At 34.3% G+C, this 16,725-nt stretch overlaps 1 protein-coding gene across 1 annotated transcript in view; it reads left to right on the plus strand.

The window, feature by feature from the left end:
* The window catches only part of PIK3C2G (phosphatidylinositol-4-phosphate 3-kinase catalytic subunit type 2 gamma), a 379,881-nt gene that overhangs the window by 119,680 nt on the left and 243,476 nt on the right, over positions 1–16,725 (plus strand). The window contains exon 15 of the mRNA XM_054443284.2: positions 2,560–2,748. Coding sequence (XP_054299259.1) covers positions 2,560–2,748 — 189 coding nt within the window. The remainder of the gene's footprint in view (positions 1–2,559; positions 2,749–16,725) is intronic.

Here is a 16,725-nt window from a genome sequence, read left to right on the forward strand (position 1 = left end):
AAATCTAAATAAATGAAAAAATATACTGCATTTATTGATTGAAAGATTCCTATGGTTAAGATGATAATTGTCTCCAAACTCATCTATAAATAAAATATAATCCCAATGAAAATCCCAGCAGGTTTTTGTAGAAATTAAAAAGCTGACTTCAATATTTACATGGAATGCAAAAGAAGCCAGAATAGTCAAAGCAATCATGAAAAAAGAACAAAGTCTGACTTCATAACTTGTATGGATTTATGTACTATAAATTTACAGCAATTAAGATAATGTGATATTGCTTAAGGATAGGCAAATAGATCAATGGAATACAATTTAATGTAGATAGAATAGAGAGCCAGAGACCTATTTGTATGTTCAATGTATTTTTGACAAGGCCACCCATGCCATAAATGAAAAAAGTACTTTCAGCAAGTAAAATACTGCTTTCAGAATACTTCAGAAAAAATCACAAGAATCAACGTTAAGATAGGCAATGTTTTCTTAAACAAATAAAGAAAGTAATAACTACTTAAAAGTTTCTGAATTGGACATTATCAAAATTTAAAACTATTCATGAAAAGACCCCATTAAAGAAATCTATAGGCAAGCCACATTCTGAGAAAAATATGTGCAAAACATTCATATGGCAAAATTTTTGTATCCGGAGTATATAAATAAATCATGCAAATGAATCTAAACAAACAAAAAAATTGGGAAAAGACATGAGCAGAGAATTCAAACAAAAGATATAAGAAAATAGCATATGAAAAATTGCCTAGACCCCAAGTAAATATAAATTAGAAGCACAGTGAGATACCACTATACACCCATTGGAATGGATAACATTGTAAAGACAGGCAAAATCAAGAGTTGGCAAGAATGCAGTACAAATGAAACTATCATACTCTGCAGGCAATAATGTAAAATTTTACAATTACTTCAGAAAAATTTCTTGTAAAGATAAATACCTAACATATAACCACATCCTTCCTCTCATAGATATTTCCTAGGAGAAATGAAAAATACAGTCATATAAAAACTTGTGCACCTTTATTCATAATACCCCCCAAAAGGAAGCAACCCAAATGTCCATCAAATAGGAGAGTGAGTAAGTAAATTATGGCATAGTTATACAAACGAATAATATTCATTAATTAAAAGGAATTAACTATTGACAAACTCAACCAATATGGATAATTTCAAAAACATTATATGATGGAGTGAAAGAAGCCATAAATAAAAACACATTTACTCTAGGATTCCACTTATATGAGGTTCTAAAAGGTTAATATTTATCGAAAGAGAAAGAAATGATACCAGTGCTTGCCTCTGATGACATGAAAAAAACTATTTTATATTTTGATAGGAGTGTGGTTGTTATCTGGTATATGCATTTGTAAAAATTTATTGAACTGAAGCTGTGGCATGTCCTTGAATGTGAATTTGCTTTAACAAAAGGAGCTAAAAAAAAAGAAAGAAAGCATTGTTCAGTATTGGGGAAAAAAATTTAATCTGAGCAAATATATTTTAGTAATTTTCCTATGGATATTTTTTCTTCTGTGGGCCTTTCAGAGGAAAAGGTGGTAGCAAAATATTAAAAAAGGAACCTAACCACACCTTCAAAATCATCTATAATCCAATCTTTTCTTTTTACAAATGAGGAAAACTTTAAAATGAATTATAGAGAAACACAGACCTTTAACAGATTTTTTTATGTTTCATTAGCTTTCTTGGGAGTTTCAGCAGATTCAAGCTCAGTGTCACTTTGGAGGAGAGAGTGCTCAAAAGCCATTGTCGTGTGAGGGAAGCTGTCCTCCAACTGAACTGTGGTTCTGAATACTTCTACTGGAGTGTGAGCAAAACATGATAAATTGTCAGCAAGTCAAGGCCCTAGTCCTAGATTTAGATCTTTTATTTCAGACTACTCTCCAGGGGGAAATATTTGAGCATCTAAGAAACTAGCATCACTGACATTTTCACGCCAAACTTCCCATGAACGCTGAACATTTAAAGACATAATCCAGGGATGAATTGAGATCTTTGTTTTTAAAGTTAACAACAGCAAAGATTTCTTAACTCTGATAAAACTTGCTCTGAGATGAAGAAATATCATTACTAAAATATGCCATTTTTTCACAGGCACACTTGGATCTCGGTTAATTTGTAAAAAATAAAAAATAAAAAAATAAGAAAGTAAATGGTTGATTACCTTTGTTCTAAATAGGATGTGTCGCAGGATTCAGAAAAACTTGGTTTTCCCTAGAGGAGAGAGATTTTGCCAACCAAAATGACATATCAAAAAAAAAAAAAACACAAATAAGAGTGAACAAAAATAAATATGAGTTATCTGAATTGATGTTATTTTTTCCAAAATAATAATACAAAAGAATAAAGTTAGTGGAAAATAAACTGTTGAAATCACCTATGAAACTATCCCAAGAAGGTAAAAGACGTTTTTGAAAGTAAACTAAAATAAAATTCAAAGGACTACAGTAAGGTTTTGTACTGCATATTTATAGCAACATTTGTTAGTGCAGCAAACTCCAGTAAATTACAGTTTCCAATCTGGTTTTTCAGACTCTCTGAAGAAAAGAAAAGATATTTATGGTTTTATCGCTTCTACTGCAATAATGAAAACTGCTCCCTTCCTTTAGTCCTGGGTAGTGCCCCTGGATGGGATGAAAGGACTGTTTCAGAAATGCATACCATTTTGAGAAGATGGACATTTTCTCAACCTTTAGAGGCTCTTGGGCTTTTGACTTCCAGGTAAGAATTGCATAACAAGCATGGTATTACTGACTGAGAAGAACTTGCTTGAAGAGAAATATAGAACCGTATAATTAATTCAATAGCTATTCTGTTTGTTCTCAATTTTGATAGTTATGGATATTAATTTTAGATAAATGTAAGCTATGAATATAAATTTTAAACAAATCTAAGCTATAATCACGTCTTCTGCCCTAAGCTTGTAGTATAATAAATGGTAGAAGTTTCTTAAATGAGGAGTCTAGTTCTTACAGAAATAATTTAATTAAGCAGGGAAAAATAAAAATCCCTACTTCTTCTCTCAAACTAAAAATGTCTTTAAAAATTAGGATCATTTTTTGTACTATTAAAATATGCAAAGTTTAGCAAAATGCCCTGTGTAAAGTAGTTGTACAATTAATATGATAATGATGATGATAGGAATAAAAGAAAAAAAATCTATTCCTTGCATGTCCTTGAGATCTTCACTCAGAATCAAATGCATGGAGCACCAGGAAAGGGCTAATGATGTCTTCTTGTTAAGGAGAAGCTTGTAGGAATAACTGTGGTAGCTGGCTCTGGTCCAGGAGAAAGAAGTCTTCCTTGGCTTCCCTTTTATATTCAAAGCCAAGAAAAGATATTTCAAGTCTATCCTGATAGCATCAGCTCACTGATGCCATGAAGAAAGTCTGCAATCTCTTGAGCCAGGCAAAAAATTGTGAAACCCAGCTCTATTCTGAATCCATTCTCAAGAACCCAAGAGGAGGAGAAAGGCGGGAAAGGGAGTTACATGAAGAACTTTCTTCATGTAACCTAAACTGACTTTTAAAGATTTATTTACCAACTAGTGTCCTTCAGAAAACTTCTGGGGTGGGTAAAGGGGGGAGTGGGTTTTTCCTATTATTTGTAAAAGTTACTAGCTTCTCAGTCACCCAAGCTCGAAATTTACATACTATTTTTGTACCCCTCACTTTGAAGATTTTATTAGTTTTATGGCTTCTTCCATTAACTGATGTGTGCTCGGATGCCTACCTCTTTCTTTGTATATATAATGGAATATATATATTTATATTTGTTTCTATTTGAGCTTGCAACTTTTTTCTTTTATAAGCCTTCTTGTGTGGGGTCTTCTCTGACCTTGCCATGTAGAATTGATCACTCCTGGACTAGCACAGTGCTCTATTACTTTACACATTGCATTTTATGGTAATGTGTTTATATGCAAGATGTAAAATGTACATATTTTTCACTCACATCTGACTCAGAGCTACTCAAGGCAAAACAGATCATCTCAATGTTTCTGTTTCCTAAAGGCTTAGTATTACCTAGGACATATTAATTCCTCAGTATTGAACCAATCACTTTCTAAGATGCATTATTATTATTTTTACAGTAGTTTAACATTTAAATTATAAGCAATTTGAGGACATTATCGTTATTATTTATTTCCTACATGACTTTGTACAGTTGCATTAGTTAATAAAATAATTATATGGTAATTAACAATTGATTGGTTTCATTGGGATATTCACAATTCATCATGCTAGTGTTTAAAGATCCTTTTGGAAAAAAGGTCTCATTTCCAACATAATCCTAACCCCTTTTTCTGGTTTAGATGTAAGAACAGCTAAAATCTGTAAAATTGTTATGCTAAATTCTAGCTGGTTTTTGCTGAAGTTAGACTTGGGCTATTAGCACAATTATTTTGTCATTCTTGAGTTGATTAACTAATAGAGAGTTCATTCAAAATGTGACAGTCACAACTGACAGAATAAGAGAAAATAAATATCTGACAAGGAAATTTTATTCAAAACATATAAAGACTCTTAAAACTCAACAACAGAAAGATAAATAACCCAACTGTAAAATGGACAAAGGATCTGCATGGGCATTTCTCCAAAGAAAATATACAAATGCCCAACATTTACATGAAAATATGCTCAATATCATTAGTCATTAAGGAAATAAAAATGAAAATCACCTAACACCTAAGATACCATACTCACTAGGTCTGGCTATAATAAAAAAATACAAAAAGGACAAAAAATAAAAAGTGTTGATGAGGATATGGAGAAATTGGAAACCTCATTTATCTCTGGTGGGAATGCAAAATTGTGTAGCTAACTGGAAAACAGTGTGGCAGTTTCTTAAGTGTTAAACCCAGAGTTACTATATGACCCAACAATCTTACTATGAAGCATATACCCAAGATAAATTTTAAAATATGCCCACTCAAAAACTCATGCACGCATGTTTGTAACAGCATTATTCACAATAGCCAAAAAGTAGAAACAATCCAAATATCCACCAACTAATCAATAGATATGTAAAATGTGATCTACCCATACGACATAATATTATTTGATAATAAAAAGGAATGAATACTGATATATGCTACAACATGGACGGACCTTGACAGTATTATGCTAAGTGAAAGAAGCCAGTTACAGAAGACCACATATGGTATGATTCCATTTGTCTGAAATGTGCAGAATAGGCAAAGCTGTAGAGACAGAAAGTAAACTGGCAGTAGCCGAGAGCGAGGGCAAGTTGCGAGAAAATGGAGAATGACTGCTAATGAGTATGAGGTTTCCTTTTGTGGTTGTAATTGATATAATTGTTGCACAAATCTGGAAACATGCTAAAAACATTGAATTGTGCACATTAAACGGGGTGGATTGTATGGTATTTCAATAATATCTTGGTAAAGGTGTTTAAAATTTTTGAGAAAATAATTGTGAAGGTGATATCTATGAATCTGTCTAATATCGTTAAAGAATAATTTTCTAACAAGATAACTTTCTAAAGTTTAAAGTTCATGGAATTTTTTTAGGAAAATCTTTAATAGAATGAATATTGTAATACTGCTCTGTTTACTCACTCACTATTAAATAAGAGGATTAGCTGGATGAACTTCAATAGCCTCTGATCCCTGATAACTAAGCAGAATTATGCTTTGTGAGTCTTCTTTATCTAAACAGATCTTCAAAATCTATTTGGCTCATTCAATGTTTTATGTGTCCAGATAAAATTTTTACTTAGTGCCCCTTAGTACTATCTCATATTAACATCCATAACAACCTTATGATGGAAATACTATTATTATTCCTATTTTACATATGAGGAAACTGAGGCCTATAGAGGTTATGTTGCACCAAGTGCCCTGTAAGTTGAAAACCTGGGAGTCAAATCCAGGCATTCATGAGAGCTTATAATCTGAACCATTCTGTTTAAAGCCTTCCTGCATAAACATGCTAGGCTATTTACATATGAAATATCTTGGCTATCCTAAACAGTTTTTTAAAATTGTTAAATAGGAGCACTTAGCTATCTCGGTCATGCTCAGATGTTTCTACTTCACTGTGTAATTTCTTTTTTTCTGAATAATCAGATTTTTAGAGGTTATGGGGACTGATTTTAAAGTAGAGGGTGTTTATTAAACTTCATTCAGGGAACTTAGTAGAATCCTGATTTATTTACACACTGGAAAGTTTCTTATCATGCACCAAATAAGGTCACTGCAAATGTTGGAGTATTTCCATTGTACTCATCCTCTGACTCCCACTCTCAGTTTTACTGAACTATTAAAAAACTTGAGGACAAGCTGTTTCCAGAAATGAACCTTTCAACTCCTCTAAATTAAAAAGCTGACTTTTCTGAGAACAAACAGTATGTGCTTATTAAGCGAGTTGTCAGATTGAGTTCTGGAGAGATCTATATTTTTCCTCCTTTGAACAATCTATTTTTTAAATGGTTTAACCTCTTGAGAACTGGTGTGCTCCATTTCCAGCTTGGGGAGTTTTTAATATTGCTATTTACTTAATCTGTCCAAAGGTTCACCATCTCCTTTTGGTTTATTTTTAGCAAGAGACATGATGAAATTTAATTCACCTAGGATGGGCCATACGGTGTTAATATTTCTACTACTGAGTGCCAGCAGAGAGCTCCCTGGGTACTGATAACTTCCATTAGAGAAGGCGGTGCTGTCAGGAAAACAGAGACCAAGGGCTAAGGTCTGTGGTTCTTGGCAGATGGTTGCTATTTTCCTGAACTCTCATGCCCAGGCACAACTATTCAAGTGCTAATAACAAGCAAAAATTACCCAAGGAAGTAAAAGTCAGTTCAAGGAAAGTATTCATTTAAAAATAGCAACTTCGAATTGGCATCAGAGGATTACATCAGAAGCTTAAATAAAAATTTGACAAGGTATGAGAACTTGCCATCCCACATGATGTAAAATTATTGTTTTGCAAGAAGAAAAGCAATATTTAACAGACAGTGCCTTAGCTTCCAAAATTAGGTTCCTTGGAAAACTATTTCCAAAATATTTTTTTCTCCAAACCATTGTATTCTTCATTGTACATTTAATTTATACTGATGGCATTGTTTACTAACATTGTAAATAGAAAGAATGGAATATGGCGTAGGGAGGCAGTTAAAACTCTCACATTTGACTGAAAAATTAAATTGTGAATGATGGTGTATCTTTTCCATTTATTTATTGAACAAAAATATGTGTGCAGACAAATTGGTAGGCACTGAATCAAAGAGGTAGAGGAATAAGCCATAGTGACTGTCTCCAAACAAGGTACAATTTATAGGGAGAGACTCAAGCTAGAGGTTACCAGGCAATGTGCTCTGTACCGTCACCAAAATAAGTATTAAGTGCTCTACAAGCCCAAAGGAGAGAGAGGAAAATTCTTTCAAGGAAAGTAAGGAAAAGTTCACAGAGAAATTGGATTCTGACTTGAAATATTCATAGGAATTTTCTGAGTGGAGAAGCGGGGAAATGACATTCCAAGAAGGAAGACTAGTGTGTGCATGGTTATAGAGGTTCAGAAAATAGTGAGTCATTTTATATAACATTAGAAGAGAATTGTATCAGGAAACAAAGTTGAAAATGGTGGTTCAATTTAGATTGTTTTGGGCCTGGTGAGCCAGGTAGGTACTATGAACTTGTTATGGCATACCATGGAATTTTGTTAAGAACAGGAGTCATAAAATCAGATTTATGTTATATGTGCATAAATCTGGCATCAGTATAAAGAACAGATTGAAAAAAGAAGAAAATGAGAGAAAGAATATTAGATAGATAATAGATATTGAAATAATCCATTTGAAAAATGGTCTGGGACTGAACTAAGAAGTCTAAGCAGTAGGAACCCACAAAGCAGATTTGAGAGAAGTTTCAGAGGAAAGTAAAAAAGAGAGAGGAAATAAGGAAGACTTTAAGCTTTCAGACCTGGGAAACTTGATAGATAATTGCATCATTCACCAAGATAAGAGTTTTAGATGAAAGAGCAAATTTACGTAGTGAACGTTGAAAAGTTCTATTCTAGATATGTCACATTTTTAAAAACCCATGAGACACATAGAAGATGCCTGGTATGCAGTTGTGTATACAGGTCAGAATCTTAGCAGAGAAATCAAAACTTGAAAAACAAATGTGGGAGTCGTTGGCTTTCAGGCAGTAGTTGAAGCCACGGAAGTACAGGATGTGTGACAAGTACTGTGTGTAGCTATAGACAGGAAGTATAGAAAGAGGCCAGAGATGGAACTCTGGAGAACAGCAACATTTCTGTTGTTGTTGTTGTTGTTGCTGTTGAGACGGAGTCTTGCTCTGTCTCCCAGGTTAGAGTGCAGTGGCGTGATCTCGGCTCACAGCAACCTCGGCCTCCCCGGGATAAAAGCAACAATTTAAGGACAGTGCAAAGCAAGAAAAACCAGGAAAATAAACCGAAAAAAAAAGTGACCAAAAGGTTGCAGGAGATCCAGAAAAGGGTGGTATCTTAGAACTCTTGAAAAAGATTTTCAAAGGCTTTAAAGAAGTATTAAATAGAATTAGGTCTAAAAACAGATCAATGAATTTGGAAATCAGGTAGTCACTGATGATATCAATGAGAGCAGTTTTTTTAATTTAGTTTTAATTGACATAATAATTGCATATATTTATGTGGTACAATATAATCTTTTGATTTATATATACATTGTAGAAAGATTAAATAAAGCTAATTAACAAAGTCGTCATCTCACAACCTTATTTTTGTGTTTAGAATGTTAAAAATTTATTTTTAGCAATTTCAAAATACATGATACATTGTTATTAACTCTGGTCTCCACGCAGTGCAATAGATCACAGAAACTTACTCCTCTAAGCTACTGAAATGTTGTACCCTTTGACCACAATCTCCTCTTTTCCATTTCTCCTCTCCCCAAAGCCTCTGGTAACCACCTTTCCACTCTGTTTTTATGACACTGACTTTTTCAGATTCCACATTTAAGTGAGATTATTAAAATATTTGTGTTTCTGTGCCTGGCTTATTACACTTAGCATAATGTCCTCCAGGTTCATTCATGCTGTCATAAATAACAGAACTTCCTTCTTTTTAAGGATGAACAGTATTACATTGTGTGCATATACCACAATGTTGTTACCCCTTCATCCTTTAATGGACACTAAGGTTGCTTCTATATCGTGGCTATTGTAAATAATGCTTTAATGAACATGGGGGTACAGATATCTCTTTGACATACTAATTTTAATTCATTTGGATATATATCCAGAAATGAGATTACTGGGTCATATTTTAATAGTGAAGTTAGATTCCATACTTCAAGTTCCTGAAAAGGAATAGGAGAGATATAAATGGTGCCTCTTGGAATAGAATTGATGATAAAGGCAAAAAGACAGCTAAAGTTGGAAGTGGTAAGAAAAAGATGTTTGATGTTTGGGGTTTGTATCCCTTTTTAAATAAGAGAGCTTCCAGCATGCTTACAAGGTGAAAGGAAGGATATTTGAAGGGAAGATCAGAAAAGAGATAGATAGGTGAAGTAGCAAAATGGGATGGTACTAACAGCCAATATCCTGGAACAAAAGTGCAAGCAAGCATTTTATCCAAGGAAAAGAGTGTAACTTCTTCCTCTCAGGTGAGAGGGAAGGAAAAATATGAATACAATTATAGGTAAGTGTGGATATAGAAGAGAAAAATGTGGAAATTTCAGTATTCCCTATCAAGGAAGAGTGAAGGTGAGAATGAGGAAGGTGGAGTTATATAAACACAAAGATACATATTTTGTCCTTGTATGCTTTTGGAGTTTCTTGAGTTATTTCCAGATTTCACAGTTGATAACATAAGCTTTGAAATCAGACTTATCTGGTTCTGCCAGTTATTCCTTGAATGACCTTGGACTAGTTTCTTTAACTTTAAAACAAAGAGTAATATTATGTACCTCCTAGGGTTCTTATCTGGAACAAATAAGGTAAGGTACATATGAGAGCATTCAATAAATGCTACCAAACATTCTTATCATCAATCCTTCATTATAATTCATTTTAAAGAGAATTTTGAGCTTTCAGATTCTTTCATTGCCAAATGTTAAATATAAATAAATTCATGAGAAATATTTAATTTCTATTAAACATAAATGACTTAAACACACTTGTCGAAACTTACATGATAAAGAGTTAGCATCTTAATAATATTTTATAATTGAAGGACATAATTTACAAAGCATTTCACAATACATGACTTGAAATACAGAAAAACCTCCTTAATATTAGTCCCAACATCTATTTCCCCCATTTTACTGATCTCCATTTTACAGATGAAGACAGTGAAACCCATTTGTTTATTCATTTATTCAATACATGTATATTGATGGCCTACTCACCTTAGACACTTTGCTAGGCCCTGAAACTAGCAAAAAGAAACATGATCTTTATTCATGGTCTTGCAATCTTCTGGAGGTAGATAATAGGCCATTACCAAATTATGAGTGTAAAACAACAGTTGTTATCACAACTCTGAATAAAAGCTACATAATCCTATGATAACATACAACAAAAGAACCAAACCTTTCTTCAAAGGGGAAAAGTCTTCCCTAAGGAAGTTATATTTGAGCTCAAATCTAAAGGATAAGTGGGAATGAATTGACAAAAGGGAAAGATTAAGAGAACGATTTTCTGGGAAGAAAGAACTTAAATATGACTAAGTCTTGAGACAGGAACTGCACATAGGAAACTGGAAGAGAGACAGTGTAGCTGAAATCCAGGGGAGGAGTATATGATTTAAGATGAACTGACATTTGAAGGTCAAACTAGAAGACCACGTTGAGGACTTCTAAAGCAGGACCAAATTAGGCAAATTGGCCTTTATGCTAGTAGCAACAGTAAGGCATAAATGATTCTAAGTAACAGAATATTTTGAACAGATTTGCATCTCTTAAAGATCACTCTGGTTTCTGAGTGAAGCATAGATTTGGTGAGGAAAGCAAAAATAAATGAGCTTCCATGAAGTCTTTGCCCATGACTATGTTCTGAATGGTATTGCCTAGGTTTTCTTCTAGGGTTATTATGATTTTAGGTCTTATGTTTAAGTCTTTAATCTATGTTGAGTTAATTTTTGTATAAGGTGTAAAGAAGGGATCCAGTTTTAGCTTTCTGGATATGGCTAGCCAGTTTTCCCAACACCATTTATTAAATAGGGAATCCTTTCCCATTGCTTGTTTGTGTCAGGTTTGTAAAAGATCAGATGGTTGTAGATGTGCGGCATTATTTCTGAGGGCTCTGTTCTGTTCCATTGGTCTTTATATCTGTTTTGGTACCAGTACCATGCTGTTTTTATTATGGTAGCCTTGTAGTATAGGTTGAAGTCAGGTAGCATGATGCCTCCAGCTTTGTTCTTTTTGCTTAGGATTGTATTTAACAAAAGCCAAAATAGACAAATGGGATCTAATTAAACTAAAGAGCTTCTGCACAGCAAAAGAAACTATCATCAGAGTGAAAAGGCAACCTACAGAATGGGAGAAAATTTTTGCAATCTATCCATCTGACAAAGGGCTAATATTCAGAATCTACAAAGAACTTAAACAAATTTAAAGAAAAAAGCAAACAACCCCATCAAAAAGTAGGTGAAGGACTTCTCAAAAGAAGACATTTATTCAGCCAAGAAACATATGAAAAAAAGCTTATCATCACTTCTCGATAGAGAAATGCAAATCAAAACCATAATGAGATACCATCTCAGGCCAGTTAGAATGGTGATCATTAAAAAGTCAGGAAACAACAGATGCTGGAGAGGATGTGGGGAAATAGGAACACTTTTATACTGTTGGTGGGAGTGTAAATTAGTTCAATCTTTGTGGAAGACAATGTGGCAATTCCTTAAGGATCTAGAACTAGAAATACCATTTGACCCAGCAATCATTTACTGGGTATATACCCAGAGGATTATAAATCATTCTACTATAAAGACACATGCACATGTATGTTTATTGCAGCGCTCTTCACAATAGTAAAGACTTGGAACCAACCCAAATGCCCATCAATGATAGATTAGATAAAGAAAACGAGGCACATATACACCATGGAATACTATGCAGCCATAAAAAAGGATGAGTTCATGTCCTTTGCAGGGACATGGATGAAGCTGGAAACCATCATTCTCAGCAAACTAACATGAGAACAGAAAACCAAACCCCAAGTGCTCTTACTTGTAAGTGGGGTTGAATAATGAGAACACATGGACACAGGGAGGGGAATATCACACACCAGGGCCTGTTGGGGAGTGTGGGGCTAGGGGAGGGATAGCATTAGGAGAAATACCTAATGTAGATGATGGGTTGATGGATGCAGCAAACCACTATGGCATGTGTATAGCTATGTAACAAATCTGCCTGTTCTGAACATGTACCCCAGAACTTAAAGTATAATTTAAAAAATTAAAAAATAAAAAATAAAAGTAAGCTTCCTGTTAGGAAGCAATGGAAGTAGTTTAGGTGTCAGAGAATGGCAGTCATCCTAGGAAGGTGGCAGCAATGATGTAATTAAATGAACAGAATGAGAAAATGGGAGTGAAAATGGCAGAATTGAATGGAGAGGGTCTGTGAAAAAGAGATGTGTCAAGGATGTATCAGTCTGTTCTCACATTGCTATAAAGAAATGCCTGAGACTGAGTAATCTATAAAGAAAAGGGGTTTAATTGTCTCATGGTTTTGTAGGCTATACAGGAAGCATAGCTGGGGAGGCCTCAGGAAACTTACAACTGTGGTGGAAGACAAAGGGGAAGCAGGCACACCTTCACATGGCTGGGAAGGAGGAAGAGAGATGGGGAGAGGTACCACACACTTTAAACAACCAGATATCATTAGAACTCTATCACTAGAACAGCACCAAAGGGGGAAATCTGCCCCCATGAGTGAATCACCTCCCACAGGGCCCTACCTCCAGCACTGGGGATTACAATTCAACACGAGATTTGGGTGGGGACACAAATCCAAACCATATCAAGGCTCAGTTCTGTGTTTCTGTCTTATGTAAGTAGGTCATAATAGAAACATTCACCAACACGGGGCACACTAGCTAACAAGCAAATTTTAGAAGAGCCTTATTGTTCAGGCCAGGCATAGTGGCTCACGCCTGTAATCGCAACACTTTGGGAAGCCGAGGTGAGGTTGGCAGATCATCTGAGGTCAGGAGTTCGAGACCAGCCTGGCCAACATGGTGAAACCCTGTCTCTACTGAAAATACAAAAATTAGCCAGGCATGGTGGCACAGGCCTGCAGTCCCAGCTACTCAAGAGGCTGAGGCAGGAGAATCACTTGGACCCAGAAGGTGGAGGTTGCAGTGAGCCAAGATTGCGTCACTGCACTCCAGCATGGGCAACAGAGTGAGACTCCATCTCAGGAAAAAAAAAAAAAAAAAAGATTATTTTTCAGATTAGGATCCATTGGCTTTGAGGTGTTATGAAATAGTTGCATTTACAGATTTGGTTGTTCAAAAGGTCTAAGCTAGAGACTCCAATTTGTTTTGTAATCATCCACAGAAGGATGTGAATTAAGTGAAAGATATAGATGAATTTGCTTAGAGAGAGGGAACATAAGGTAATAAAAGAACAGTCTCGATGTTTAAACTCAAAATTTCTATCCTTTTCAGTGCATCATGTTACTTTTACATATAATGTTTATGTTTAGTGCATCCAAACATAATATCTACATGGTGCTTTCAATACACTACTGGCTTTATGACAGTGACTTTTTAAGATTAGCTACATGTAAAATCAACATGTAATTATATAAGAGGAGCAAACTCAAGAACTGCTTTTTAATTGTAAATAGCAATTTAAATTCACTAAAACAATGACCATCTAGTTAATTCCCAATTTCTATATGCAAGTCCATATACTATCCATCAGGAAATATCTCTGTATGGCTTCCATGTCTCCTTGGGTCTGAGATTCATTATTATTCCTGTTATATCATGACTGGGCCAATGTCCCAGTCCAGTTAGACAGATTACATTGCTTACTATTAAATATCTTTATTGATCCATTTGGAATGCAATAAAATAAATAATATACCCAAGATAATCTTGTGATTTTTATATAAGTATATATAAAAATATCCAGTCAAAAAAATGAAAAGTCCTTGCTAGGAGTGCTGTAGAAAGCCTACTGGCCTAGTGTTTTGGATATTTGGATGATAGTTTCAGTGACACAAACAAATGGTGTTGGGAAAACTGCTTATACTCTGAGTTTGAGTTTTTTCATCTGTATAAGGAGATTAAACTAGGTCTCAAGTTTCTTTGGGTTCTAATAGTCTGTAACCATATAAAAATCCTTGGAAGAACATGAATTATTCAGTAGATAGACATTTACAATCATCTTTAAAAATCCTATTCACCACTTTGCTGGAAAAAAAATTCTTCTGTCACATCTGATCATTTTTAGTACTAGAAAAATAGCAAAGATATTCATATTGACATTTTTCTTCCAAGCTGATGCTGAGTGTGTCATCAGACTCAAAATCTGTTGGAGAAACAGTTCTGCACTTCTGATGATTTTCTAATTCTAACCTGACACTGGGGCTTTTAGCTGTGAATAGCCTCATGGCATATTCTGCATGAATTCTTGCTGTGTATTCTGAAGTCTGACATTTCCATTACACTTAAATTTGATCTCATATTTCTTTGCTTTTCAGTTTACTCAAAGTTGCTTTTTTAAAAGGTTGACATTTGTTACATCGCATTTGGCTTTCACCCATCACTTCAAAAGTTCTTTGAGTAAGATATTTTCCCTATATCCTTTTCAAACTAGAAAAAGAGGAACAAGTAAAAAAAAACAATAAGGGGAGAAAATCTAAAAAAGGAATAGAAGTGTTTTTTTTACTGTCAAATGGAAGAACTTGAAAAATATATTTTTCTGTTGAAATTTTATTTCATGACTCCACTGGCCCTATTGATACTTGCCTAAATCCTCTGGATATTCCTACAGTGCTCTGAGATGAGAGGAATTGTAAATGTTTGAGAAAAGAGAAGAATAATGACAATTCCCAAGTCTGAATGTTGGTCAGATGACTTCACAGATAATTTGAGCCCAGAGAAAACACAGGCTGAGAAACAGACCACAAGTGCTAATTCCTTAACTTATGGCCACATAACAATGATCCATGTCAAACTATGCTGTGTACATCAGAGGTTCTAAAAGTGAGGTCTGAAATCCCCCAAATGCTTACAGGGGTGTTACAAGGCTAAAATTATTTCCATAATAATTCTAAGATGCCATTTGCCTTTGTCACACTCATTTGCTCATGACTGTAGAGTGGAGTTTTCCAGGGTCCACGTGACTTAAAATAAGGCAACAGATTTAACGTGGAATCAGTAAGAGAATCCAGCTCTCTTCCATTAAGCCACATGTTAAAGAGACTTGCAAAAATGTAAAACAATATTACTAATCTCACCAAATAGTCTTTGTTTTGGAAATATTCTTTTCAGAAATATATTATTTATGTTAACATAAAATGGGTTTCTTAATGTGATTGCAAATGAATTGATAAATATTTATTAAATGTCCTGAATTTATTTCTGATATAATTATTGATAGATATCATTCACATAAACCAAAACTCTTTGAAGTCTTCAATAATTATTAAGAATGTAAAAATGTCCTGATACTCAGCATTAGAAAAGGCCACTGTTGTACAACAAATCCTAACCATTGGTCACTTATTACCTCCACCTTGAGCTGGAGAGTTACTTAAACACTTGGTGCTCTCCTTCCCTGCACATGTAAGCATTACCATTTCAACTTAATCCTTTGCTTGGCCCTCCATTTTGTGTTTTACCCTACATTGTTGGCAAGATATAGAGTTGCTATTTCACTGAAGTTCCTTTGAAAATAATCATGAAGTTGCTTTAATTATACCTTTTCTACCTTCTGAGTTTTTAGCCATGTGTCTTTGATTCTTTTTATTAACCCTTACAATCTTAGCCTTCATGGACTATTTTTTTCTTTGTCTCTCAATGTCTTCATTGGACAATGGCTCATGTTCAAGGGTAGGTAATTTCTTAATGGTTATTGTATAGAGTTATATTTATCTTAGCGATGAGGTCTTGTCCTTTAACAGATTCCAGAGACTCAATTGTTAGCTCAACTTGGAGGCCAATTAAATCCTGAACAGAGAGACAGAGTGATTTGTGTTTCCTCCCTATTAAGACACATTTGGGAAAATAAATCAAGTAACATAAAGTGCTTAGGTGAACACTTAGAGAATAATGAACTACCTTAAAGAATTGATTATTGTACATGAATTCTCGTCAAGCCTAATTTTAAGAAATATTTTTTCATAATAAATGAAAATTTATTTTGCTTTACATGATCTGCTTCCCAAGAAATAATGAAATTTTACTGACCTTTATCTTTTTTATATCTCAAGCCAGATGTCCATTTGTTACACTGTAATAATCTATTTTATGATTGATTATAAGGAAGTTTCTTGTAAATGTAATTAAGATCCAAGTTGACATCAGCCTCATGAATCTTCTAGCAGTACGTTGTTTCTGTCCCATACTCAAAGTGTAATATTCACTTCGATAGTAATTAGTAGTTCCAAGGTTAGCAGAATTGCTAAAGAGTGTCTCCTGATATGACATGCAGGAATTATATATGTATTTTTCAAGCAAATCAAATAAAGCAGGATAACCTGGCTTGTGGAAAATTCAAA

The sequence above is a fragment of the Pongo pygmaeus genome, chromosome 10 (assembly GCF_028885625.2).
Source record: "Pongo pygmaeus isolate AG05252 chromosome 10, NHGRI_mPonPyg2-v2.0_pri, whole genome shotgun sequence".
NCBI classification, from domain to species: domain Eukaryota; kingdom Metazoa; phylum Chordata; class Mammalia; order Primates; family Hominidae; genus Pongo; species Pongo pygmaeus.